The sequence below is a fragment of the Hemiscyllium ocellatum genome, chromosome 50, assembly GCF_020745735.1.
Source record: "Hemiscyllium ocellatum isolate sHemOce1 chromosome 50, sHemOce1.pat.X.cur, whole genome shotgun sequence".
Lineage (NCBI taxonomy): Eukaryota > Metazoa > Chordata > Chondrichthyes > Orectolobiformes > Hemiscylliidae > Hemiscyllium > Hemiscyllium ocellatum.
This window is the reverse complement of record NC_083450.1, coordinates 4,254,143-4,282,114: the sequence shown is the minus strand read 5'-3', so window position 1 is coordinate 4,282,114 and position 27,972 is coordinate 4,254,143. Positions and strand designations below refer to the sequence as shown.

The window sequence follows — 27,972 nt, the reverse complement described above, 5'->3', positions numbered from 1 at the left end:
GAGCCGGGGCAGGGGCCGGGGGAGGGGCGCGGGCGCGGGCGCGGGCGGGATGTCGCGGATGAACCGCCAACAGGATTACAAAGCCGGGGACCTGGTGTTCGCCAAGATGAAGGGCTACCCGCACTGGCCCGCCCGGGTAAGGACCGGGGAGGGGGGGGGGTGAGCTACTGGGGGGGAGGGGGATATATATACACACTGTGGGGGGAGGGGGATATATACACCCACTGTGGGGGGAGGGGGATATATACACCCACTGTGGGGGGGGAGGGGATATATACACCCACTGTGGGGGGGGAGGGGATATATACACCCACTGTGGGGGGAGGGGGATATATACACCCACTGTGGGGGGGAGGGGGATATATACACCCACTGTGGGGGGGGAGGGGAGAGAGAGCCACTGTGGGGGGAGGGGGATATATACACCCACTGGGGGGGGATATATACACCCACTGTGTGGGGGGGAGGGGATATATACACCCACTGTGGGGGGAGGGGATATATACACCCACTGTGGGGGGAGGGGGATATATACACCCACTGTGGGGGGGGAGGGGATATATACACACACTGTGGGGGGAGGGGATATATACACCCACTGTGGGGGGAGGGGAGAGAGAGCCACTGTGGGGGGAGGGGGATATATACACCCACTGTGGGGGGAGGGGGATATATACACCCACTGTGGGGGGGGGGGGGATATATACACCCACTGTGGGGGGGGAGGGGATATATACACCCACTGTGGGGGGAGGGGAGAGAGAGCCACTGTGGGGGGAGGGGGATATATACACCCACTGTGGGGGGAGGGGGATATATACACCCACTGTGGGGGGAGGGGGATATATACACCCACTGTGGGGGGGAGGGGGATATATACACCCACTGTGGGGGGAGGGGAGAGAGAGCCACTGTGGGGGGAGGGGGATATATACACCCACTGGGGGGGGATATATACACCCACTGGGGGGGGATATATACACCCACTGTGTGGGGGATATATACACCCACTGTGTGGGGGGAGGGGATATATACACCCACTGTGGGGGGAGGGGATATATACACCCACTGTGGGGGGAGGGGGATATATACACCCACTGTGGGGGGAGGGGATATATACACCCACTGTGGGGGGAGGGGGATATATACACCCACTGTGGGGGGAGGGGGATATATACACCCACTGTGGGGGGGGAGGGGATATATACACCCACTGTGGGGGGAGGGGGATATATACACCCACTGTGGGGGGAGGGGGATATATACACCCACTGTGGGGGGGAGGGGGATATATACACCCACTGTGGAGGGAGGGGGATATATACACCCACTGTGGGGGGAGGGGGATATATACACCCACTGTGGGGGGAGGGGGATATATACACCCACTGTGGGGGGGAGGGGGATATATATACACACTGGGGGGGGAGGGGGATATATACACCCACTGTGGGGGGAGGGAATATATACACCCACTGGGGGGGGAATATACACCCACTGTGGGGGGAGGGGATATATACACCCACTGTGGGGGGGAGGGGGATATATACACCCACTGTGGGGGGAGGGGATATATACACCCACTGGGGGGGATATATACACCCACTGTGGGGGGAGGGGATATATACACCCACTGTGGGGGGGAGGGGATATATACACCCATTGGGGGGGATATATACACCCACTGGGGGGGGAGGGGATATATACACCCACTGTGGGGGGGGAGGGGATATATACGCTCACTGGGGGGGGCGGGGATATATACACCCACTGTGGGGGGGGAGGGGGATATATACACCCACTGGGGGGGGGAGGGGGATATATACACCCACTGTGGGGGGAGGGAATATATACACCCACTGGGGGGGGAATATACACCCACTGTGGGGGGAGGGGATATATACACCCACTGTGGGGGGAGGGGATATATACACCCACTGGGGGGGATATATACACCCACTGTGGGGGGAGGGGATATATACACCCATTGGGGGGGATATATACACCCACTGGGCGGGAGGGGATATATACACCCACTGGGCAGGAGGGGAGATATACCCATTTGGGGTGAGGGGGTGATATACCCACTGGGTGGTGAGGGAGGGGCGTGATATACCCACTTGGGGGAGATATACCCACTGGGAGGGGGAGGGAAGATATACCCATGAGGTTGGTGAGATATACCCTATGGGGGGGGGTGAGTTATACTCACGGGGATGGGTGAGTTATACTCACGGGGGGTGAGTGGGGTGAGATATACTCACGGGGGGGTGGGTTATACTCACGGCGGGGTGAGGGGAGTGAGATATACTCACGCGGGGTTGAGTTATACTCACGCGGGGTTGAGTTATACTCACGGCGGGTGAGGGGGGTGAGATATACTCACGGTGGGGTTGAGAGTGGTGAGATATACTCACGGGGGGTGAGATATACTCACGGGGGGTTGAGAGTGGTGAGATATACTCACGGGGGAGTGAGATATACTCACGGGAGGGGTGGGGGGGTGAGTTATACTCACGGGGGGGTGAGTTATACTCACGAGGGGGGTGAAATATACTTACGCGGGGTTGAGATATACTTATGCGGGGTTGAGTTATACTCACGGGGGGGTGAGTTATACTCACGAGGGGGGTGAGATATACTTACGCGGGGTTGAGATATACTTACGCGGGGTTGAGTTATACTCACGGGTGGGGGTGTGAGATATACTCACGGGGGGGTGAGTTATACTCACGGGTGAGGGGGGTGAGTTATACTCACGGGGCGTGAGGGGGGTGAGATATACTCACGGGGGTGTTGAGAGTGGTGAGATATACTCACGGGGGGTGAGATATACTCACGGGGGGTTGAGAGTGGTGAGATATACTCACGGGGGGTTGAGAGTGGTGAGATATACTCACAGGGGAGTGAGATATACTCACGGGAGAGGTGAGGGGGGTGAGATATACTCACGGGGGAGTGAGATATACTCACGGGAGGGGTCAGGGGGTGAGATATACTCACGGGGGGGTGAGTTATACTCACGGGGGGGTGAGTTATACTCACGAGGGGGGTGAGATATACTTACGCGGGGTTGAGTTATACTCACGGGGGGGTGAGTTATACTCACGGGTGAGGGGGGTGAGTTATACTCACGGGGCGTGAGGGGGGTGAGATATACTCACGGGGGGGTTGAGAGTGGTGAGATATACTCACGGGGGGTGAGATATACTCACGGGGGGTTGAGATTGGTGAGATATACTCACAGGGGAGTGAGATATACTCACGGGAGAGGTGAGGGGGGTGAGATATACTCACGGGGGAGTGAGATATACTCACGGGAGGGGTCAGGGGGTGAGATATACTCACGGGGGGGTGAGTTATACTCACGAGGGGGGTGAGATATACTTACGCGGGGTTGAGTTATACTCACGGGGGGGTTGAGAGTGGTGAGATATACTCACGGGGGGTGAGATATACTCACGGGGGGGGAGAAGGGGGTGAGATATACTCACGGGGGGGTGAGGGGTGTGAGATATACTCCTGGGGGGGTGAGATATACTCACGGGGGGAGTGAGGGGGGTGAGATATACTCACGGGGGGAGTGAGGGGGCTGCGATATACTCACGGTTAGTGTGAGGGGGGTGAGATATATTCACGGGGGGGTGAGGGAGGTGAGATGTACTCGGGGGTGAGGGGGGTGAGATATACTCACGGTGGGGTGAGGGGTGTGAGATATACTCCCGGGGGGGTGAGATATACTCACGGGGGGAGTGAGGGGGGTGAGATATACTCACAGGGGGAGTGAGGGGGCTGAGATATCCTCACGGTTAGTGTGAGGGAGGTGAAATATACTCACGGGGGGAGTGAGGGGGGTGAGATATACTCACGGGGGGAGTGAGGGGGGTGAGATATACTCACGGGGTGGTGAGGTGGGTGAGATATACTCACGGGGGGGTGAGGGGTGTGAGATATACTCACAGGAAGTGAGGGGGTGAGATATACTCACAGGGAGTGAGCGGGTGAGATATACTCACGGGGGTGGTGAGTTATACTCACGGGTAGTGAGGGGTGAGTTATACTCACGGGGGGGGTGAGGGGGTGAGATATTCTCACGGTTAGTGTGAGGGGGGTGAGATATACTCACGGGGGGTGAGGGTTGTGAGATATACTCGTGGGGGGAGTGAGGGGGGTGAGATATATTCACGGGGTGGTGAGATATACTCACGGGGGGAGTGAGGGGGGTGAGATCTACTCACGGGGGGAGTGAGGGGGGTGAGATCTACTCACGGGGGGGTGAGGGGGGTGAGATCTACTCACGGGAGGGGTGAGGGGTGTGAGATATTTTCACGGGGGGGTGAGGGGGGGTGAGATATACTCACGGGAGTGGTGAGCGGGGTAAGATATACTCACGGGGGGGTAAGGGGTTGAGATATACTCACGGGGGGGTTAAGGGGGTTGAGATATACTCACGGGGGGGTGATATATACTCACGGGAGGGGTGAGGTGGGTGATATATACTCACGGGGTGGTGAGTGGGGGTGATATATATGCACGGTGGGGTGAGGGGGGGTGATATATACTCACGCGGGTGGTAAGGGGGTTGAGATATACTCACGGGGGAGTGAGGGGGGTGTGATATACTCACGGGAGTGGTGAGATATACTTGTGGGGAGTGCGATGTACTCGGGGGGGTGAGATATATTCATGGGGGGGTGAGGGGGTTATATACTCACGTTGGGGGTTGAGGGGGGTGAGATATACTCACGGGAGTGTGTGAGGGGCGAGAGATATACTCGCAGGGGGTTAAGGGGAGGTGAGATATACTCACGGGGGGTGAGATATACTCACGGGGCGGTGAGGGGGTTGAGATATACTCACGGGGGAGTTAAGGGGGGTGAGATATACTCCCGGGGGATGAGGGGGGTGAGATATACTCACGGGGGGGTTAAGGGGGGTGAGATATACTCCCGGGGGATGAGGGGGGTGAGATATACTCACGGGGGGGTTAAGGGGGGTGAGATATACTCCCGGGGGATGAGGGGGGTGAGATATACTCACGGGGGGGTTAAGGGGGGTGAGATATACTCGCGGGGGATGAGGGAGGTGAGATATACTCACGGGGGGGTTAAGGGGGGTGAGATATACTCCCGGGGGATGAGGGGGGTGAGATATACTCACGGGGGGGTTAAGGGGGGTGAGATATACTCCCGGGGGATGAGGGGGGTGAGATATACTCACGGGGGGGTTAAGGGGGGGTGAGATATACTCACGTAGGGTGAGTGGGTTGAGATATACTCTCGTGGGGGTGAGATATACTCACGGGGGTGGTGAGTTATACTCACGGGTAGTGAGGGGTGAGTTATACTCACGGGGGGGTGAGGGGGTGAGATATTCTCACGGAGGTGGGGGGGAAGATGCTATACCTACTGGGGGGGAGGGAGGGGGTGAAATATACCCACTTGGGGGGGAGGAAGGGGGTTGAGATAGACCCACTGGTCGGGGCGAGAGAGGAGAGTGAGATATACCCACTGGGTGGGAGAGGGGGTGAGATATATCCACAGGCGGGATGAGATCTACCCATGGGCGGGGGGTTGAGATATACCCACTGGGGAAGGGGGGGTGGGATATACCACTGGGGAGGGGAGAGGGGTGAGATATACTCACTGTCGGGGGATATACCACTGGGAGGGGGTGTATACCTACTGGGAGGGAAGGGGGTTGAGATATACACACGGAGAGGGGGGGAACGAGATATACCCACTGGGAGGGTGAGGTGGGGTGAGATATATCCACGGGGGTGGAGGGGTGTCAGATATACCCACTGGGGTTGGGGGAGGGGAGTGAGATATACCCACTGGGGTGGGTGGGTGGGATATACTCACGGGGGTGGGGTATGCACTGGGATGGGGAGGAGTGTGAGATATATCCACTGGGGGTGAGATAGACTCACTGGAGGGTGGGGTTTTCCCACTAGGAGTGGGGGTATACACACTGGGAGGAGGAGGAGGAGGGTGAGATATACCCACTGGCGCTGGGGGAGAGGGGTGTGAGATATACCCACTGGGGGGGGAGGCGGAAAGATATACCCACTGGGTAGTGGGGGGGGGTACAGGAGGTGAGATATATCCACTGGGGGTAGGGGGAGGGGGGTGAGATATACCCACTGGGTAGGGGGGGGGGGGGCGGGCGGTGAGATATACTCACTGGGGGTAGGGGGAGGGGGTTGAGATATACCCACTGGGTAGGGGGGGGCGGGCGGTGAGATATACTCACTGGGGTTAGGGGGAGGGAGGGTGATATATACCCACTGGGAGGGGAGGGGTGTGAGATATACTCACTGGGGGGGGCGGGCGGTGAGATATACTCACTGGGGGGGGTGAGGTATACTCGGAGGATGAGACATACTCACTGGGGGGGGTAGTGGGGTCAGAAATACCCATTGGGGGGTGTAAGGGGTGTGTGATATACCCACGGGGGGGAGGGAAGGGGTGAGATATACTCACTGGGGGGAAGGAGGGGGGTGCGATATACTCGGAGGGGGGTGAGATATACTCAGTGGGAGGAAGGTGGGGGGGTGAGATACACTCACTGGGGGGTGAGATATACTCGGAGGGGGGTGCGATATACTCAGTTGGGGGAAGGTGGGGGGTGAGATATACTCACTGGGTTGGGGTGGGGGGTGAGAAATGCCCAGTGGCGGGGGGGGGTGAGATATATCCAGTGGGAGGAGTGGGTGAGATATACCCACTGGGGGAGGGAGGGGTGTGTGATATACTCACCGGGGCAGGGTGAGGTATACCCACTGGCGGGGGGGGAGGGGGTGAGTTTTACCCACGGGGGGGGGTGAGGGGGTTGAGATATACGCCCGGGGGTGTGTGAGATATACGCACTGGAAGGGGAGAGGGGTGAGATATACTCACTTGAGTAGAGGAGGGGGTGAGATATACTCGGGGAGGGGAGGGATGTGAGATATACTCACTGGGGGAGGGGAGCTGGGTGAGATGTACCCACTGGGGGAGGGAGGGGGAAGAGATATATCCACCGCTAGGGGAGGGGGTGAGATATATCCACTGGGAAGTGGTGGGGGGGGGGGTGAGATACTCCCACTGGGAGGGGCAGGGGGAGTGAGATACACTGGGTGGGGGAGGGGGTGCGACATACCCACGGGGGGGATGAGGGGGTGAGATACTCCCACTGGGAGGGGCAGGGGGGTGGGATATACCCACTGGGGGGGGGGTGAGATATACTCACTGAGGTGGTGGGGAGATGTACTCACTGAGGGGGGAGGAGAGTGGGATGAACCCACTGGGGAGGGGGAGGTGGAGGGGGTGAGATATACCCATTGAGGAGGGAGGAGGATGAGATAATCCACTGGGGAGCGGAGGGGGGTGAGATATACCCACTAGGGAGGGGGGTGAGATATACCCACTGGGAGGGGGAGGGGGTGAGATATATACCCACTGAGGGGATGAGATAATCCCACTGGGAGGAGCAGGGGGATGAGATACACCCACTGGGAGGGGGGGTGAGATATACTCACTGGGGGGATGAGGGGGTGAGAAACTCCCACTGGGAGGGGCAGGGGGGTGAGATATACTCACTGGGTGGGGGAGGGGGTGAGATACACTCACTGGGGAGGGATGAGGGAGTGAGATACAATCACTGGGAGGGGAAGGGGGGCTGAGATATGCCCACTGGGAGGTGAGGGGAGTGAGATATACTCACTGGGGGGGGTGGAGAGGGGTGAGACATACCCATTGGGGTTGGAGAGGGGTAGATACCCACTAGGGGTGGAGAGGGGGAGTTACCCACCTGGGGGTGGAGGGGGGTAGTTACCGACTGGGGTGGGGGGGAAGACGGGGTGGGATGTACCCACTGGGGCAGCGGGGGGGTGAGATATACTCACTGAGAGGGGGGGTGAGATATACCCACTGGGGGGGGGCAAGGAGGGTGAGATATACCCACTTGGGGGGGGAGGGGAGTGAGATATATGCACTGGGGGAGGGGGCATTGAGGGGATAGTTACCCACAGGGTGGGTGGAGGGGGGGTAGTTATCCATGGGGGGTATTTACCCACTGGAGGTGGGAGGGGGTAGTTATGCACGGGGGAAGGGGGGTAGTTACCCACAGGGGTGGTAGGTGGGTAGTTACCCACGGGGAGGGGAGTGGAGGGGGAGAGGGAGGGTAGTTGCCAACTTGGGTAGTTACCCACTGGGGGGGGAGGGGGTTAGTAACCCACTGGGGGTGGGGTAGTTACCCACTGGGGGTGGGGAGGGAGGGGCGGGGGAGAAGGGGGTAGTTACCCACTGGGAGGAGGGAGCTATTATGGGGGGAAGTTAGTGATTATGTGGGGGAGTGGAGTTGTTATAGTGGTTGGGGGGGTGTGGAGATACCCACTGGGGAGGGGATTGGTACAGACGGAAGGGTTTATTATGTGGGAGAGGGACGTTTCCCACTGGGAATGGCGTATTCTTCACGGAGGATGGTGTATATATGGGGAGCAAATTATTCAGTAGTTTGGGGGTGATCAATGAGGGCATTGCGGGGGCAGTTCCTGTCTGAGGGAGGGATATTCCATGGCGAGAGGGTAATACTGTACTTGTTGAAAGAGTGTTACCCACTGGAGGGAGCGGTGGGACAGATGAATATGAGGTGGGGTATTAATAATGGGAGCTATATTATGTGTACATGAGGAGAGAGGTTATTAACCACTGGGAAGTGGAATACATAGAATGGAGGAGAGTTAGCCCCTTGGGGTGCAGGTTTACTGGGGAAAATATTACCCATTTGGAGGGTCAGTGTGGACGCAATGGGCCGAATGGCCTGTTTCCACACTGTAGGGATTCTACAATGAGCATTTGTCTTCAACCGGATGGGGGAACCATCCCTTAGTTCACGAAGGCAGCTCACCACCAGATTGTCCAAGGGGGCAGATCGGGTCAGGCAGTAAAGGCTGGGTTGTCTGCCCCATGGGCAGCACGGTGGCTCAGTGGTTAGCACTGCTGCCTAACAGCACCAGGGACTCCGGTTCGACTCCAGCCTCAGGCAACTGTCTGTGTGGAGTTTGTGCATTCTCCCTGTACTCTGGTTTCCTCCCACAGTCCAAAGATGTGCAGGTTAGGGTGGATTGGCCATGCTAAATTGTCCCATAGTGCCCTGGGATATGCAGGCTAGGGTGGATTGGCCATGGGAAATTGTCCCATAGTGCCCAGGGATGTGCAGGCTAGGGTGGATTGGCCATGGGAAATTGTCCCGTAGTGCCCAGGGATGTGCAGGCTAGGGTGGATTGGCCATGGGAAATTGTCCCATAGTGCCCTGGGATGTGCAGGTTAGGGTGGATTGGCCATGGGAAATTGTCCCATAGTGCCCTGGGATATGCAGGCTAGGGTGGATTGGCCATGGGAAATTGTCCCATAGTGCCCAGGGATGTGCAGGCTAGGGTGGATTGACCATGGGAAATTGTCCCTTAGTGCCCAGGGATGTACAGGTTAGAGTGGATCGGCTGTGCTAAATTGCCCCATAGCGTTCAGGGATGTGTAATTTACGTGCATTAGTCAGGGATAAGTGTAGAGTAATAGGGTAGGGGAATGGGTTTGGGTGGGATACTCTTCGGAGGGTCAGTGTGAACTTGTTGGGCTGAAGGGCCTGTTTCCACACTAGGGATTCTATCCCCTGAACTCATCGAAGAATGAAATCTAAGGGACTGAAATAAATTTAATCCGCACGCATCACATCATGAGTTGTAATGATTGGAAACTTAAGAATACTTTTAAATTGAGGCTGGAGATGACATGGACACATAGATTTCTGGGAAGTTCTTTATAAAGCATTGTCCCCTTTCAGATTCCAAATGTCTCTCATTTCCTTTAAAATTATGGAAGTATGCTTATAGTTTTGGCCAGATTCTGCTTGTATATTGTTCTGAAAATTTCAACAAAAAAAAATTAATAGTTTTTTGGTTTCAAACTCTGGAGGTTGGGAGGGAGCGGGGGGGAGAAGGGTGAAGGCTCCTTGGATCGTCAGTTGACGCAGCGTTGTTCCTCCTGTCATGGCTGAAGGAGTGACCTTTTAGCGGTTTAATACGATCATGAGGGGCATGGATAGGGTAAATAGACAAGGTGTTTTCCCTGGGGTGAACCAGAGGGGCATAGGTTTGGGGCGAGAGGGGAAAGATTTAAAAGGGACCTGAGGGGCAACTTTTTCACACAGAGGGTGGTGTGTGTATGGAATGAGCTGCCAGAGGAAGTGGTGGAGGCTGGTCCAATGACAACATTTAAAAGGCACCTGGTTGGGTATATGAATGGGGAGGGTTTGGAGGGATATGGGCCAAGTGCTGGCAAGTGGGACTAGATTACTTTAGGATATCTAGTCGGCATGGACGGGTTGGACCGAAATGTCTGATTCTGTGCAGTACAGCTTTGTCACTCTAAAGGGGACGAGATTAATGTGGGATATCTGGTTGGCATGAACTGGTTGGACCGAAGGGTCTGTTTCCAATGCTGTATGTCTCCGTGCCAGCTCTCTGGACGGGTCCGTCCAGCTGGTTCTGAGCAGCGGGTGGGTTGGCACAGTCCCCCAAGCGGGTGGGTCACCAACCCAGCTTCAGGAACGCGAGGGTGGTGGGGGATAGATGGGAGGCGTGGTACCGTCTCCAGGCGCTGCTCCTCAACCTGGGTTTATCGGGCGATTCGTTTTACCTCACCTCGTGGGGGAAGGGGGAATTGCAGAGACCCCAGCTGGGGATTGCACGGTCAGCCTGGGCAGAACGATCTCCGGTTTCCGTTGTGCCCTTTATCGCCAAATGGTTGGAGGGGTAAGGGAGGGGGCAGCCCAGTGAGCCGGAACTCTTTGGAGTCTTGTGGAATCGGAGCTGTAGTGTCTGGGAGCGCGGCTCCCTTTTCTCTGATTGATTTAGTGTCACGTGTGCCGAAGTGCAGTGAAAAGCTTTGTTTTTGAGCAGTACAGGCAGCTCACAGTCAGCAAGGATGGACAGATCAGAGAGACTTCGGCAGAGGCGTACACGCTATGTTGCTGTGCTCTGCTCAACCAGGTTCCTCCCCTCACCCCTCCACCCCCAAGCTCCGAGACAGGGCCTGCATTGAAATTGTTGCTGGCAGGGCCGTGGCTGGGGCTGGGGTGTGGAGTACAACCTGTTGAACCGAAGGGATTTATTTTCGGGTGTTGGATGTGAACTTTAGACTCCTGGCTGGTTATCTGATTGATTTGTGCCCCCACCCTGTGTCTATGTAGCTACCCGTTTATTTATTGCCTTTACAGATATGCACGGATACACGCAAACGCGCGCGCACACACAACAGACAGACATACACTCTTACAGACGGTCGCACGCACACACACACACTTACAGACACTTAACTACAGATAGACACACACACGTACACTTACAGACGCACACTTACAGAAACACACTTACAGGCAGACAGGGGCGTGCACGCGCACTCTTACACACATGTACAGACAGGCACGGGCGCGCACACTCTTACAGACAGACAGGGGCGCACATGCACACTTACAGACAGATACATGTACAGACAGGCACGGGCGCGCACACTCTTACAGACAGACAGGGGCGCACATGCACACTTACAGACAGATACATGTACAGACAGGCGCGCGCACACACACTCTTACAGACAGACAGGGGCGCACATGCACACTTACAGACAGATACATGTACAGACAGGCACGGGCGCGCACACTCTTACAGACAGACGGGCGCACATGCACACTTACAGACAGATACATGTACAGACAGGCGCGCGCACGCACACTCTTACAGACAGACAGGGGCGCACATGCACACTTACAGACAGACACAGTTACAGAGAGGCGCGTGCACACTCTTACAGACAGACAGGGGTGCGCATGCACACTTACAGACTGACACAGTTACAGACATAGAAACACACACACATACACTTACTGACAGACAAACACATGCACCCTCCTACAGATGGACACGCACACACACCCTCCAATAGACAAACACGCACACACCCACCCACGGACAAACGCACGTCCTTATGGGACACGTGCGCACACATTTACAGACACATGCGCACCTCTATAGACACACACCTCCACACACTCTCACATGCGCCCTTACAGACACAAACCCCTCTCCCAGAGAGACGCGCCCTGCACACATTCCCGCCTTGGCACTAAGCCCCCTCTAATAAAACAAGACCTATGTGTCACAATGGGATCTCAGCTCGGAGAGAATTGCTGGCACTGTTGGGGGCACTTTGACACCTTGGCATCTGGTGTTGACCCTCCGACAGTGCCCGCTCCCTCAGCGCTGACCCTCCGACAGTGCCCATTCCCTCAGCGCTGACCCTCCGACAGTGCCCACTCCCTCAGCGCTGACCCTCTGACAGTGCCCACTCCCTCAGTGCTGACCCTCCAACAGTGCCCACTCTCTCTGTGCTGACCCTCTGACAGTGCCCGCTCCCTCAGCGCTGACCCTTTGACAATGCCTGCTCCCTCAGCACTGACCCTCCGACAGTGCCCACTCCCTCAGCGCTGACCCTCCGACAGTGCCCACTCCCTCAGCGCTGACCCTCCGACAGTGCCCGCTCTCTCTGCGCTGACCCTCCAACAGTGCCTGCTCCCTCAGCACTGACCCTCCGACAATGCCTGCTCCCTCAGTGCTGACCCTCCGACAGTGCCCACTCCCTCAGTGCTGACCCTCCGACAGTGCCCGCTCCCTCAGCACTGACCCTCCGACAATGCCTGCTCCCTCAGCGCTGACCCTCTGACAGTGTCTGCTCCCTCAGCGCTGACCCTCTGACAGTGCCCGCTCCCTCAGTGCTAACCCTCTGATAGTGCCCGCTCCCTTTGAATTTGGTCACAGCTGTCTCAGCAATAGTTATTGGTTGGCTTGTTAGTGACTTTAACTTGAGTACAAGGCTGTCCGTCATTAGCTGAGGGGTGCAGCGACAGCTGAGTTGTGGCCCTGGGAGGTTGGACTGGCTCAGTTTCCCATTGAGCTGAGGGTCAGAGCAGGCAGGGGTTGGGTGTGGTGGGTGGTTGGCTTGAGACACCCGAGGTCTGGGGCGAGTGGGAAGTCCGCGATGGATTGGTCTGTCTGATTCTCTCTCCCAGCTGGAGGTGAGAATGAGAGAGAGAGAGAGAGAGGGGGGGCTGGCCGGTCAGTACAAGGCTGGGCCCCCTCTACAGTCGATTTGCTGTCTCGAACACCTCCTGGCTGACCTCCCGCTGTCTGCCCCGGTGGCGTCGAGTCCCATACCCATGTAATCTCCATCCCCACCGATCACCCCCCCTTCCTCCAACCCACTGCTTCCTGACCTGCAGTAGATCCCAGTGCGACAATATCACCGTACCCTCTGTATCCGACAAACGGTGGCCCTGCTTTGTTTATTAAAAAAAAAGGCACCAATATATCGGAACGATATACATATATGTGAAACTTGACAGGGTTCAGAAAATTACAAAGATGTCGCCGGGGTTGAAGGGTTTGAACGCCAGGGAGAGGCTGAATAGGCCGGGGCTGCTTTCCCTGGAGGCTGAGGGGACAGAGGTTTATAAAATCATGAGGGGCATGCTTAGGGTGAATAGTTTTTTGCCAGCGTGGGGGTGGAGTCCAGAACTAGAGGGGTATAGTTTTAAGGGGAGATGAGCTGAGGGGCGATATTTTTGGGGTGGTGCGTGTAGAGCTGCCAGAGGAAGTGGTAGATTTGGGGTATGGTTACAACGTTTTAATGAATAGAAAGGGTTTAGAGGGATATAGCCAAGTGCTGGCAAACGGGACTGGATGAATTAACATTACCTGGTTGTGAAACTTAAAAGGGTTCAGAAAAGATTTGGAGGGTTTGAGCTACAGGGAGAGGCTGAACAGGCTGGGGCTGTTTTCCCTGGAGTGTCGGAGGCTGAGGGGTGAGCCTATAGAGGTTTACAAAATTATGAGGGGCATGGATAGGGTAAATAGGCAACGTCTTTTCCCTGGGGTCGGGGAGTCCAGAACTAGAGGGCATAGGTTTAGGGTGAGAGGGGAAAAGAGATCTACAGGGCAACTTTTTCACACAGAGGGTGGTACGTGTATGGAATGAGCTGCCAGAGGAAGTGGTGGAGGCTGGTACAATTGCAACATTTCAGAGGCATTTGGATGGGTATATGAATAGGAAGGGTTTGGAGGGATATGGGCCGGGTGCTGGCAGGTGGGACTAGATTGGGTTGGGGATATCTGGTCGGCATGGACGGGTTGGACCGTCTGTTTCCGTGCTGTACGTCTCTATGACTCGAGAGTCGCTGAATTCCTCCTCCTGACTGTAAACCCAGCCAGCGGGCAGTGTCTCCCTGTCCCTCTGTGGGCCATACCCTTGCCATCTGCCAGGCAGTTTAGTGGAAGTGCAGTCTGCTCCCGGGGATTAAAACTGGATGATAAGGATCAGACAAAGCAGCCTCAGGGATTAGATTCCGAGTTGGAGAGGCAGGTTACACACCGGGACGCTGCGGGAGTACAGCCAAGGGCCCCGTGCCAACGGCTGGCTCTTTTTAACCCCCTCCCCTACAGCGAGATTCCAGGGCACTGCTTCCCTGGGCACAGTTGCTCACCACCAGCTTCTCAAGGGGGCAATTAGGGACAGGCAGCAAATGGAACGGAAACAAAACCAAATGTGAAAGTAATGAGCATGGGGAAATATGAGTAGGCCATCTGGGCCCCTGCTCCACCACTCAATAACATCATGGCTGATCTTACCCTGGCCACTTCCCCCGCCCCTCTCACCGTCACCCTTCATCCCGTTACTGTCCCCAAATCTATCTCTGCCTTAAAGACGTTCAACAAGGTCCCCTCAACTGGGCGGGGGATCCCACAGATCCCCAACCCCCTGGGTGAAGAGGTTCCCCCTCAGCTCAGTCCGAAATCTGCCCCCCCCCCCCTTATTTTGAGGGTACGCCCTCCCCCCCTCGTTCTAGTTTCACCCTCCAGCGGGAACAACCTCCCTGCTTCGATCTTATCCAGGCCCTTCCTCATTTTATCAGACCCCTCCCTCGGATGAGTGTAGTCCCAGTCTCCTCAATCTCTCCTCCCGAGATAACCCTCTCCACTCCGGAGTGACATCCCCCCCCTCCCTGTACACCACCCCCCTCCAGGGTCCAGTACATCCTTTCTCAAGGAGGGGAGACCGAAACTGGACACAGTTACTCCCAGGCGCGGCCTCCCCAGCTCCCTGTACAGCTGCAGCGTAACCTCCCTGTTTTTAAACTCCATCCCAGCCAGTGGTGAAGGCTGGTACAATGACAGCATTTAAAGGATAAAGATGGCGGTACCCACCCCTCCCCCTGCCACGGGGAGGGATTTGTGTCAAATACTTCCCTGCGGCCAGTCCGTAAGGGGCGTGGGAGGAGACAGAGAGCTCTGTGAGGGGGGTGGGGGTGGTGGGATAGTGGCCGTGTGGAGTGAACCAGCCCAGCAGCTGGAGAGGACAGAGTTCACTTTCAGAGAGAGCTCCTTATCAGCTCGTTCACAGAGCCCTGCCCGGCAGAGAGGGCCAGCAGGAGTTTATTTCTGTGGCGCCGCCCCCATCCCAGCGACAGTGGCCTTTGAGATAACGCCAGCAGCACGCGGCTTTAAGCGAGAGCGAGGTGTTTTATCAGGGCCAGGTTGACCAGACACTGCAGAGATAACCGTGTCCGGCTCTCTGGTGGGTCAGATCGCCCGCTGATCTAGTTAGTCCCCTTCACCTTCCTGGTGAAGGGCTCACGTCGGCGCTCCTCCTCGGGTGCTGCCTGACCGGCTGTGCTTTTCCACGCTGCTCCCTGTCGAAGTGCACGCAGCTGGAATACCGGCCCAGGTCTGAGCCCCTTCTCTAAGGAAGGCTGATCCCGGGTGTGGAGGGAACGGCCGATGAGCAGAGGCTGAGTCCGTTTGGGCCTGGGAGTTTGGGAGAACGAGGGGTGACCTCACTCGTACAGGATTCCTGGGGGGGAGAACGGTTCTGAAGGAGGGTCACCGGGCCCGAAAGGTTAACTCTGATTTCTGCCGGTCTCCTGCTGAGCTTTTCCGGCAGTTTCTGTTCTTGTTTCTGATGGACAGCAGTCCGTTTGGATTTTTGTAAGATAGTTAAGGGGCTGGACAGGGTGGATGTGGAGCGATAATAATGCCGTACAACAGAGAAACGGACTTGTCGGTCCAACTGGTCCATGTCAGACACGTTTCCCAAACCAAGCTAGTCTCATTTACCTGCGCTTGGCCCATATCCCTCCAAACCCTTCCTATTCATATATCCACCCAGATGCCTTTTAACTGCTGTAGTTGTACCAGCCTCCACCACTTCCTCTGGCAGCTCATTCCATACATGCATCACCCTCTGTTTGGAAAACTTTCGCCCCTCAGGTCTGTTTTAATTTTTCTCTCCACGATATGCGGAGATAGGGAAAGGCCTGTGCTCTTCACCTTGACTGTACCCTTTAACGATTTTATAAACCTCCATGAGGTCGCCCCTCCCGTGGGGGGAAAAAGAAGTGCCAGCCTTTCCTTGTAATTCAAAGCCTGCAGTCCCAGTCCAAGTAAGTCTTTCCTGCACCCTCCCCAGTTCAGTCACCTCCTCCCTGTAGCAGGACTGGCCACAGCACTCCAGAAGGGGCCTCAGTACGTGGACGGCAGGAATCTGAGGGGTTAGGTTGATGGTGGGCCGAAGGGCCTGTACTGATCTAGGTCCTCGCCAACGTCCTGGACAAAAGCAACATGATGCCTTCCCCCCCCACCAACTCTGACACTCAAAAGGCGCGTGTGCCAAACGCCCCCTTCACCATCCTGTCGGCATGTGATACAAATTCCAAAGAATTAAGGACCTGAACCCCATCCCCCACCCCAGGTCCCTCTGTTTGACCACACTCGCCAGATTGTTTTCCCCGTTGTGGTACAGACCGGGACCAGAGGGCGTCATTTCAGAACGAGGTGTGGGGGGTGGGGAAGTGGGGGTCACCCCGTTGTAGGCAAGAGACAGGGAGGAATTCATTCTCTCCGCGGGGGAGTGAATCTGAGGAACTCTTTACTGCGCTGTTGAGGCTGGGTCGTAGAAAGTCGAGGGAGGCCATTCGGCCCTTCGAGCCTGCCCTGCCATTCATCATCATCATCATGGCTCATCGTCCTACTCGACAGCTGCGTTCTTCCCCGTCACCTTTGACCCCATTCGCCCCAAGTGCCACATTTAGCTGTCTCTTGAATACATCCAGTGTTTTGGCATCAGCTACTCCCCGTGGTAATGAATTCAACAGGCTCGCTGCCTGCTGGGTGAAGAAATGTCTCCTCATCTCCGTCCTGAAGAATCCTCCTCCCGCCCCCTCCTCTTCCCCCGATTTCCAGGATGTTTCAAGGCTGCGGGAGAGAGGTTTACCCTCAGGAAGGGAATCGAGGGTGTTGGGGAGGAGATTGGAGAGTGGAGTTGAGGGTGACCGGATCAGGCCCCTGTCTTGTTGAATGGGAGAGCAGGCTCGATGGGCTGAATGGACTGCGGCGGTTCCGCTCTGAGGTCTGATGGGTCTCCTCTGCACCACGCCGCATTTGACCCCCACCCCAAGAAAACCACACGCCCTCCTCCTCCTCCTCGATTGGCACTTCCCTTTGCTATAGCGAGGGGGGGGCGTGGGATTTTGCTGTGCATGTGCCAATTGCCCATGTCTCCCTCCGCTCTGCGGTGAGTGTGAGGGGTGGGAGCATGTGGTGAAGGAACGCAAGCAGCTGCGCAGCACTGTCCAGCGTTGCTGGAAGGCGCTAGAGGAATGCAGGCTTGTTTCCCTGCCCAATGGGGAGTCGTCGCTGGCCGCGCGTTCTGTCGGAGCGAGCCTCTCGTCACATCAGTGGAAGCCGGGCTGTGCGAGGCTGTCTGTCCTCTTTCTCTTTGCCTCACGGAGGGAGGTACCGGCCAGGCTAGTTCTGAAGGGCCAAATGTCTCCCCACATTAACCCCAAATGATGTGCTGTGGGGCTCTTGGTCTTGTTTTGAAGCCTAACACTGTGCTGAAGCTCCCTTCTCAGTTCTGACTCTTGTTTGACTCCACAGATCGATGAGCTTCCAGAAGGAGCCGTGAAATCGCCATCCAACAAATACCCCATCTTTTTCTTCGGCACCCATGAGACGTAAGTGAGAGAGTTCACCCTGCCAAGGGCTCTGGCTCTGGCTTTGTGTGTGTCTCTCTGTCTCTATCTTGCTCTCTCTTTCTCTCTCTCTCTCTCTTCTCTCTGTCTCTGTCTGTCTGTCTCTCTCTCTCTCTTTTTCTCTCTCTCTCTCTCTCTCTCTGTCTCTCTCACACTCGCTGTGTGTCCCTCTCACCCTCTGTCCCTCTCACCCTCTGTCCATCTCACTCTCTGTCCCTCTCATTCTGTCTGTGTCTCTCTGTCTCACTCGCTGTGTCTCTCTCTCGCCATATCTCTCTCTCTCACTCACTCAGTGTGTGTCACTCTCTCACTGTGTGTGTCTCTCTCACTCACTGTGTGTCTTTCTCGCTGTATCTCTCTCTCTCTCTCTCACTGTGTCTCTCTCTCTCTGTCTCTCTCTCGCCGTGTCTCTCTCTCTCTCTCGCTGTGTCTCTCTCTCTCTCTCTCTCTTGCTGTGTCTCTCTCTCTCTCTCTCGCTGTGTGTGTCTCTCTCTCTCTCGCTGTGTGTCTCACTCTGTCTGCCTGTCTCTCTCACTCACTGTGCGTCTTTCTCGCTGTATCTCTCTCTCTCTCTCTCTCTCTCTCACTGTGTCTGTCTCTCTCTCTCTCGCCGTGTCTCTCTCTCTCTCTCTCTCTCTCTCTCTCTCTCGCTGTGTCTCTCTCGCTGTGTGTGTCTCTCTCTCTCTCTCGCTGTGTCTCTCTCTCTCGCTGTGTCTCTCTCTCTCTCTCTCTCTCTCTCTCTCGCTGTGTGTGTCTCTCTCTCTCTCGCTGTGTGTGTCTCTCTCTCTCTCTCGCTGTGTGTCTGTCTCTCTCTCTCTCGCTGTGTGTCTGTCTGTCTGTCTCTCTCTGGCTTCTCTGCCTGTCCCTTGCATGCTCAGGAAGATGTAAAAGGCAGCATCAAGAGCAATTGGGCAGACTTGATGAGTGGGCTGAACATGTCCAATGGAACGCAGTGTGCAAATGTGTGAGGTTATTCAATTAGGGAGAATAGTTCTTAAATGGTAAGATGTTGGAAAGTGTAAAGGTACAAAGAGACTCCGGTGTCCTTGTCGATAAGTCACTGGAGGCCAACGTTCAGGTGCAGCAAACTATTCGGAAGCCTGTTGGAACGTTAGCCTTTATTGTGAGAGGGTTCGAGTACAGGAGGAGTGAGGTCTAGCTTTGATTGTCCAGCAGCTTGGTTCGATCACACCCGGAGTACTGTGTGCGCAGTTCAGGATATGATTGTCACAGAGGGAATGCAGTAAGATTTGTCCCCAGGATGCTGGGACCGTCCTGTGGAGAGAGAGAAAGAGAGTGGGTGAATGGAGCCTGACGCTCTGGAGGTTTAAGAATGAGAGGTCATCTCAGCTACATAAAACTGGACAGCCAGGGTTGATGCATGTCAGATGGTTGGAGAGTGTAGAGCCAGGGGCCACGATTTCAAAATAAGGGGGGATACCACTGAGGAGACTTGAGTTGAGTCAGAAGGTGGTGAATCTTTGGAATTCCGTCCCACAGAGAGAGCTGTGGAAGCTCAGTCTTTGAGGGTAGAGGTTGGTAGATCTCTCACTCCTGGGGGGGATGGCTGGGTCAACAGCATCGAAGTATTCAATCAGCCACTATCAGGTTGAAGAGTGGGGCAGGCTCGATGGGCTGAATGGACTCCTCGTGTTCCTCTCCCTCTATGTCAGCCACTCCCACATACCCGCCTCACACCCCTCCCTTTCACTGGCGTGTCCCCTCAACTCTGTAAGCTTCCCCCCACCCTGTCCGGACCACACACAGCTCCCTCCCTGGGATTTTGAGATTTTTGGAACGGCGTTTTGAGTTGATGACTGCTTATAGAGTCATAGAGACGTACAGCACGGAAACAGACCCTTCGGTCCAACCCCTCCATGCCGACCAGATATCCCAACCCAATCTAGTCCCACCTGCCAGCACCCGGCCCATATCCCTCCAAACCCTTCCTATTCATATACCCATCCAAATGCCTCTTAAATGTTGCAATTGTACCAGCCTCCACCACATCCTCTGGCAGCTCATTCCATACACGCACCACCCTCTGTGTGAAACAGTTGCCCCTTAGGTCTCTTTTGTATCTTTCCCCTCTCACATTTTGTTTGACTCTGAGGTGTTATGATGCTCTGGTCGGACCACATTTGGAGTGTAGTGCGCAGTTTTGGGGCCCACATCTTGGGAAGGATGGACTGACCCCCTGGAGCAGGTTCAGAGGAGGGTCATGACAACATTCCCAGGAATGAAAGGTTTAACACACGGGGAATGTTTGAGGAACTCTGGGTCTGTATGGATGGAGGTTAGAAGGAGGAGGTGGGATCTAATTGAAACTTACAGAATACTGGGCAGAGTGGATGTTGGGAAGTTATTTCCATTAGGAGGAGAGACTAGGACCCAAGGGTAAAGCTAAGACCCTTTTCGAATGGAGATAAGGAGGAACTTCTTCAGCCAGAGAGTGGGGGATCTATGGCAGTCACTGCCACAGAAGGCTGGGGAGGCCTGGTCATTGAGGATATTGAAGATGGAGATAGATAGGTTCTTGAGTATCAAGGGGATGAAGGGTTACAGGGAGAGAGTGGGAGAATGGAGTTGAGAAACTTATCAGCCGCGATTGAATGGCGGAGCGGGCTCGATGGGCTGAACGGCCTAATTTCTGCTCCTGTGTGTTATGGTTTTTGTGAGCCGTGAGGTGAGACGGAGGGAGAGTTTCTGATGGTAATTTTACCACCGGTTCCCTCTCGCAGTGCCTTCCTCGGATCCAAGGACCTGTTCCCGTACGAGGAATCCAAGGAGAAGCTGGGAAAGCCGAACAAGCGAAAAGGTTTCAGCGAGGGTTTGTGGGAGATCGAGAACAACCCAACAGTCAAGAAGTCAGGATATCAGGTTAGCACTGCTCCCTGAGCACACGGAGCTCACTCAGGAATCAGACAGTCCCCCTCCCTATCTCTGTCTCCGACTTCCTGCCCCTACACCCTCTCCCTATTTCTGTCAGCCCCTACACCCCCTCCCTATCTCATTCCCCCCCCCCCCCAGCCCCTACACCCCCTCCCCATCTCTGTCACCCCCTCCAGCCCCTACACCCCCTCCCTATCTCGGTCACCCCCTCCAGCCCCTACACCCCCCCTCCCTATCTCGGTCACCCCATCCAGCCCATACACCCCTCCCCATCTCTGTCACCCCCTCCCTATCTCATTCTCCCCCCCCCCCCCCCCCCCCCCCCCCCCCGCCCCTCCAGCCCCCTACAGGAATCCGTGCTGACCTGTGAGCAGCTGATCAATAGGCAGGGCCTGAGAGGTGTGCTGTGGTGCTGCTGAGGAGGGTGCAGTGTTTCTGACCTTGCTGTGCTGTGTGTGTGTGCAGGCCCCTGAACCACAACAGAGCTCCTCGGAGGGAGAGGGCGATGCTGAGAGGAAGGAGGTGCCCGAGGGCAGCAGTGACGAGGAGGGCAAACTGGTCATCGACGAGCCGCTGAAGGAGAAGGACAAACTAGAGAAGGCTGGGTCCAAACGCAAGATGGTCACTCCGATAAAGGTACCATCTGCTCAGGGAGAGGGACCGACAGGGGTGAGGGGACTCTGTCTCCCTGTTCCTCACGCCTTTCCTCCTTCCACAGCAGCCCCCCTTCCCCTCACTCTTCAACCCCCCTCACTCTTCAACCCCCCTCACTCTTCATCCCCTCTCTCACTCTTCATCCCCTCTCTCACTCTTCACCCCCCCTCACTCTCTTCACCCCCCTCTCTCTTCACCCCCTCTCTCACTCTCTTCACCCCTCTCTCTCTCTTCACCCCCTCTCTCACTCTTCACCCCCTCTCTCACTCTCTTCACCCCCTCTCTCACTCTTCACCCCTCTCTCACTCTTTTCACCCCACTCTCTCTCTTCACCCCCTCTCTCTCTCCACCCCCTCTCTCACTCTTTTCACCCCACTCTCTCTCTTCACCCCCTCTCTCTCTTCACCCCCTCTCTCTCTCTTCACCCCCTCTCTCACTCTCTTCACCCCCTCTCTCACTCTTCACCCCTTCTCTCACTCTTCACCCCTTCTCTCACTCTTCATCCCCACTCTCACTCTTCATCCCCTCTCTCACTCTTCATCCCCTCTCTCACTCTTCATCCCCTCTCTCACTCTTCACCCCTCCTCACTCTCTTCACCCCCCTCTCTCTTCACCCCCTCTCTCTCTCTCTTCACCCCCCTCTCTCACTCTTCACCCCCTCTGTCACTCTCTTCACCCCCTCTGTCACTCTCTTCACCCCCCCTCACTCTTCACCCCGTCTCTTCACCCCCTTTCCCCTCTCTTTCCCCTTCACCTCTCTCTCTGTCATATATATATACCCTTCCCCTCTCTCCCTCCGTCTCCTGTGCCCGTGCACCCACCCGACAGTCCTGTCTGTATCTGGGAAACCGCTGCTGTTCACTGTCCCGCCCGTTTCTCTGCCCGGCCCCACCCTGACCCTGACCCTTTCCTGGTTTCTCAGGTTTCCCCAAAGCGGCTCTGTGATTCCAAGGAGGAAGAGGAAGGGGACGAGGACGCTGGGGAGGAGAGGCAGCCTGCCGCAGACCCGGAGGGAGACCCTGGCCATGAGGAAAAGGCTGACCAGGACAACGAGACCAGTCTGACCCCGAGCGAGAATACAGAGAGGGAACTGGCTAATGCCACTGACCTCCAGACAAAGGAAGAGGAGGTAAGGAGCTGCCCAGCTTCCCTCACCCCCCTCACCAATCGGGTGGCATTAAGGGGGCGACCTGTCTAGACCCCCTCGCTTTCCACTTCCTACTCCCTATCTCCGTCACCCCCCTCCAGCCCCTACACCCCCTCCCTATCTCTGTCACCCCCTCCAGCCCCTACACCCCCTCCCTATCTGTCACCCCCTCCCTATCTCCGTCATCCCCCTCCCTATCTCCGTCACCCACCTCCAGCCCCTACACCCCCTCCCTATCTCCGTCACCCCCCTCCAGCCCCTACACCCCCTCCCTATCTCCGTCACCCCCTCCAGCCCCTACACCCCCCCTATCTCCGTCACCCCCCTCCAGCCCCTACACCCCCTCCCTATCTCCGTCACCCCCCTCCAGCCCCTACACCCCCTCCCTATCTCCGTCACCCCCCTCCAGCCCCTACACCCCCTCCCTATCCCTGTCACGCCCTCCAGCCCCTACACCCCCTCCCTATCTCCGTCATTCCCCTCCAGCCCCTACACCCCATCCCTATCTCCGTCACTCCCCTCCAGCCCCTACACCCCCTCCCTATCTCTGTCACCCCCTACAACCCCTCCCTATCTCCGTCACACCCCTCCAGCCCCTATACCCCCTCCCTATCTCTGTCACCCCTTCCAGCTCCTACACCCCCTCCCTATCTCTGTCACCCCCTCCAGCCCCTACACCCCCTCCCTATCTCTGTCACCCCCCTCCAGCCCCTACACCCCCTCCCCTGCAGCCCCCTATGTTTGTCTAACGGTAGCGTCCAGTCCTTTGGCTCAGCCATTGGCGGCTTGTCCTTTGGCCTGCCTGGGGTGGTGTCCTGAGCTCAGAAACACGCCCCTTAACTATCCAAGGTGGGGGTGGGGAGAATCGGTGTGCGTGAATAGATACGGTGGCGTTGTGCCTGGAGTGTGGGGACGAATTTTTCGAAGGGCACACCAGGGTGTAGAACATAGAACATAGAACATAGAAGGATACAGCGCAGTACAGGCCCTTCGGCCCTCGATGTTGCGCCGACCGAATCCTACCTAACCTATACTAGCCCAATAACTTCCAAATGCCTATCCAATGCCCGCTTAAATGACCATAAAGAAGGAGAGTTCACCACTGATACGGGCAGGGCATTCCATGAACTCACAACCCGCTGTGTGAAGAATCTACCCCTAACATCTGTCCTATACCTACCACCCCTTAATTTAAAGCTATGTCCCCTAGTAACACCTGACTCCATTAGCGGTAAGAGGTTCTTAGTATCTACCCTATCTAAACCCCTAATCATCTTATACACTTCTATCAGATCTCCCCTGAACCTTCTCTTCTCCAATGAGAACAGCCCCAAGTGCCTCAGCCTTTCCTCATAAGATTTTCCTACCATTCCAGGCAACATCCTGGTAAACCTCCTCTGCACTCGTTCTAAAGCTTCCACATCCTTCCTATAGTATGGCGACCAAAACTGCACACAATACTCCAGATGAGGCCTCACCAGAGTCTTATACAACTGCAACATGACCTCAGGACTCCGGAACTCAATTCCTCTACCAATAAAGCCCAGTACACCATATGCCTTCCTCATAGCACTATTTACCTGGGTGGCAACTTTCAGAGATCTGTGTACATAGACACCAAGATCCCTCTGCTCATCCACACTACCAAGTAGCCTACCATTAGCCCAGTAATCCATCATCTTGTTATTCCTACCAAAGTGAACGACTTCGCATTTAGCTACATTGAATTCCATTTGCCACATTTCCGCCCAGCTCTGCAACTTATCTATATCCCGCTGTAACCTACCACTTCCTTCCTCACTATCCACAACTCCACCGACTTTTGTGTCATCCGCAAACTTGCTTACCCAGCTTTCAAGTCCTTCCTCTAGATCATTTATAAAGATAACAAAAAGCAATGGTCCCAAAACAGATCCTTGTGGTACACCGCTAGTAACTGCGCTCCAAGATGAACATAATCCATCAACTACTACCCTCTGTCTCCTTCCAGCCAGCCAATTCCTAATCCAAACCTCTAATGTATCCTCAATGCCATACCTCCGAAGTTTTAGCATTAGCCTACCATGGGGAACCTTATCGAACGCCTTACTAAAATCCATATACACAACATCTACTGCTTTACCCTCATCCACTTCCTTAGTCACCTTCTCAAAGAACTCAATAAAGTTTGTGAGGCACGACCTGCCCTTCACAAAACCATGCTGGCTATCCCTGATCACGTTATTCCTACCCAGATGTTCATAAATCTTATCCCTTACCATTCTCTCTAAGACTTTGCCCACCACTGAAGTCAGACTCACTGGCCTATAGTTACTAGGGCTATCCCTACTCCCTTTCTTGAACAATGGGACCACATTCGCTATCCTCCAGTCCTCTGGTACTATTCCCGTTGACAATGACGACATAAAAATCCAGGCCAATGGCTCTGCTATCTCCTCCCTAGCTTCCCATAGGATCCTGGGGTAAATGCCATCAGGCCCAGGAGACTTATCTATATTCATCCTTTCCAATATTCCCAAAACCTCTTCCCTGCATATTTCCAGGGCATCCATTCTAATTATTTGTGATTCCATATTCACATCAGCAACAGTGTCCTGTTCCTGAGTGAATACTGATGAAAAGTACTGATTTAATGTCTCTCCAATCTCCTCCGCCTCCACACACAACTTCCCACTACTATCCTTGACTGGACCGATACCTACCCTAGTCATCCTTTTATTCTTGACATACCTATAGAAAGCCTTTGGGTTTTCCCTAATCCTACCAGCTAAAGACTTTTCATGTCCCCTTCTCGCTTCTCTTAGCTCCCTCTTTAGCTCCTTCCTGGCTACCTTATAACTCTCAATCGCCCCAACTGAACCTTCACGCCTCATCTTTACATATGCCGCCTTCTTCCCTTTCACAAGGGACTCCAATTCCTTACTAAACCACGGCTGCCTCACAAGGCCCTTTACACCATGCCTGACTGGTACATACCTATCGAGGACACGCAGTAGCTGCTCCTTGAACAATCCCCACATCTCATTAGTGTTCTTCTCTTGAAGCCTGTTTTTCCAATCCACACATCCTAAGTCATGCCTCACTGCATCATAATTTCCCTGCCCCCAGCTATAGCTCTTGCCCTGCGGCGCACGATTATCCCTCTCCATCACTAAAGTAAAAGTCACCGAGTTGTGGTCACTGTCCCCGAAGTGCTCACCTACCTCCAAGTCTAACACCTGGCCTGGTTCATTACCTAGAACCAAATCCAATATAGCCTCCCCTCTTGTTGGCCTGTCGACATATTGTGTCAGGAAACCCTCCTGCACACATTGTACAAACACCGACCCATCTAATGAACTCGAGCTATAGCTCTCCCAGTCAATATCTGGGAAGTTAAAGTCCCCCATAACAACCACCCTGCTACCTTCACTCTTTTCCTGAATCATCCTCGCAATATTATCCTCTACTTCTCTAGGACTATTAGGAGGTCTGTAGAAAACACCTAACAGGGTGACCTCACCTTTCCTATTTCTAACCTCAGCCCAAACTACCTCAGATGGCAAGTCCTCTTCCATCGTCCATTCCACTGCTGTGATACTGTCTTTGACAAGTAATGCCACGCCTCCCCCTTTTTTACCCCCATGTCTGATCCTACTAAAACATTTGAACCCTGGAACGTGCAACAGCCATTCTTGTCCCTGTTCTACCCACGTCTCTGTAATGGCCACAACATCGAAGTCCCAGGTACCAACCCACGCTGCAAGTTCACCTACCTTATTCCTTATACTTCTGGCATTGAAGTATACACACTTCAATCCACCTTTCTGGTTACAGGCACCCTCCTTAGAGATTGCTGCATTATTCCTAACCTCCCTACACTCAAGGTCCTGTACCCTAAAGCTACAGTCCTGGTTCCCATGCCCCCGCGGAGTTAGTTTAAACCCTCCCAAAGAGCACTAGCAAACCTCCCCCCAAGGATACTGGTGCCCCTCAGGTTCAGGTGTAGCCCATCCTTTTTATAGAGGTCCCACCTTCCCCAGAAAGGACCCCAGTTGTCCAGAAACCGGAATCCCTCCCTCCTGCACCATCCCTGTAGCCACGCATTTAACTGCTCTCTCTCCCTATTCCTCGACTCTCTATCACGTGGCACGGGTAACAAACCAGAGACTACAACTCTGTTTGTTCTAACTCGGAGCTTCCAACCTAGCTCCCTGAAAGCCTGTCTGACATCCTCACCCTTCTTCCTACCTATGTCGTTGGTGCCAACGTGGACCACGATCTGGGGCTGCTCCCCCTCCCCCTTAAGGACCCGGAAAACACGATCAGCGACATCACGTACCCTTGCACCTGGGAGGCAACATACCAAACGTGAGTCCCTGTCGCCCCCACAAAACCGTCTGTCTGTACCCCTCACTATCGAGTCCCCAAGAACAATTGCTCTACCTTTCTCCACCCTACCCTTCTGAGCAACGGGGCCAGGCTCCGTGCCAGAGGCCTGAACCTCGTTGCTTGCCCCTGGTAAGTCATCCCCCCCACAAGTATCCAAAACGGTATACTTGTTCTTGAGGGGAATGACCGCAGGGGGTCCCTGCACTGGCTTCCTCCTCCCACTCCCCCTCACTGTCACCCATCTATCTTGAACTTTCGGAGTAACTACTTGCCTAAAGCTCCGATCTATGACCTCCTCTGCCTCCCGAATGATCCGCAGTTCATCCAACTCCAGCTCCAGTTCCCTAACACGGGTGTGGATGGAAGGAATGGCCCACTCAGCATTGTGCGTGTCTAACACCACCACCGTGCTCCGTTCTGCTGAGTCCCAGCTGCTGTCTCGCTGCACGTGACTGTTGTAGCTCTCGGAGAATTGCGCCGGGCGTGACTCTAACTCGCTTCTGTCTCCCCTCTCCCCTAGACTGGAGCTGCAGCTGTTTGAGGAGGACACTGACTCACCCAGACCCAGCCTTTTCTGCAGACGCGTCATCCCCTCCATTCCCTACCCTCCTCCCTGTCCCCTCCCACTTCTCCGTACTCCCCATTCCACCCTGCTCCCTGATTGCTGACAAATTTTATTTTACATTTGGAAAGGAAAATGAATTGTTTGTGCGAATAGTGGCTTTTTACACCAGTGTCAGGCAGCGAGCTGACTTTTATGGTAATTAAACTCGAAAAGAAACACA

General features: G+C 55.2%; 1 protein-coding gene across 1 annotated transcript; it reads left to right on the top strand.

Annotated features, from left to right (window-relative positions):
• Positions 1-19: 19 nt before the first annotated feature.
• On the top strand, positions 20-27,972 carry LOC132805642 (hepatoma-derived growth factor-related protein 3-like). Its single transcript, XM_060820835.1, has 6 exons — positions 20-136; positions 18,029-18,105; positions 20,865-21,003; positions 21,481-21,651; positions 22,592-22,798; positions 27,708-27,972. Exons 1-6 carry the CDS (start codon positions 50-52, stop codon positions 27,726-27,728), a joined length of 702 nt encoding a protein of 233 aa, XP_060676818.1. The 5' UTR covers positions 20-49; the 3' UTR covers positions 27,729-27,972.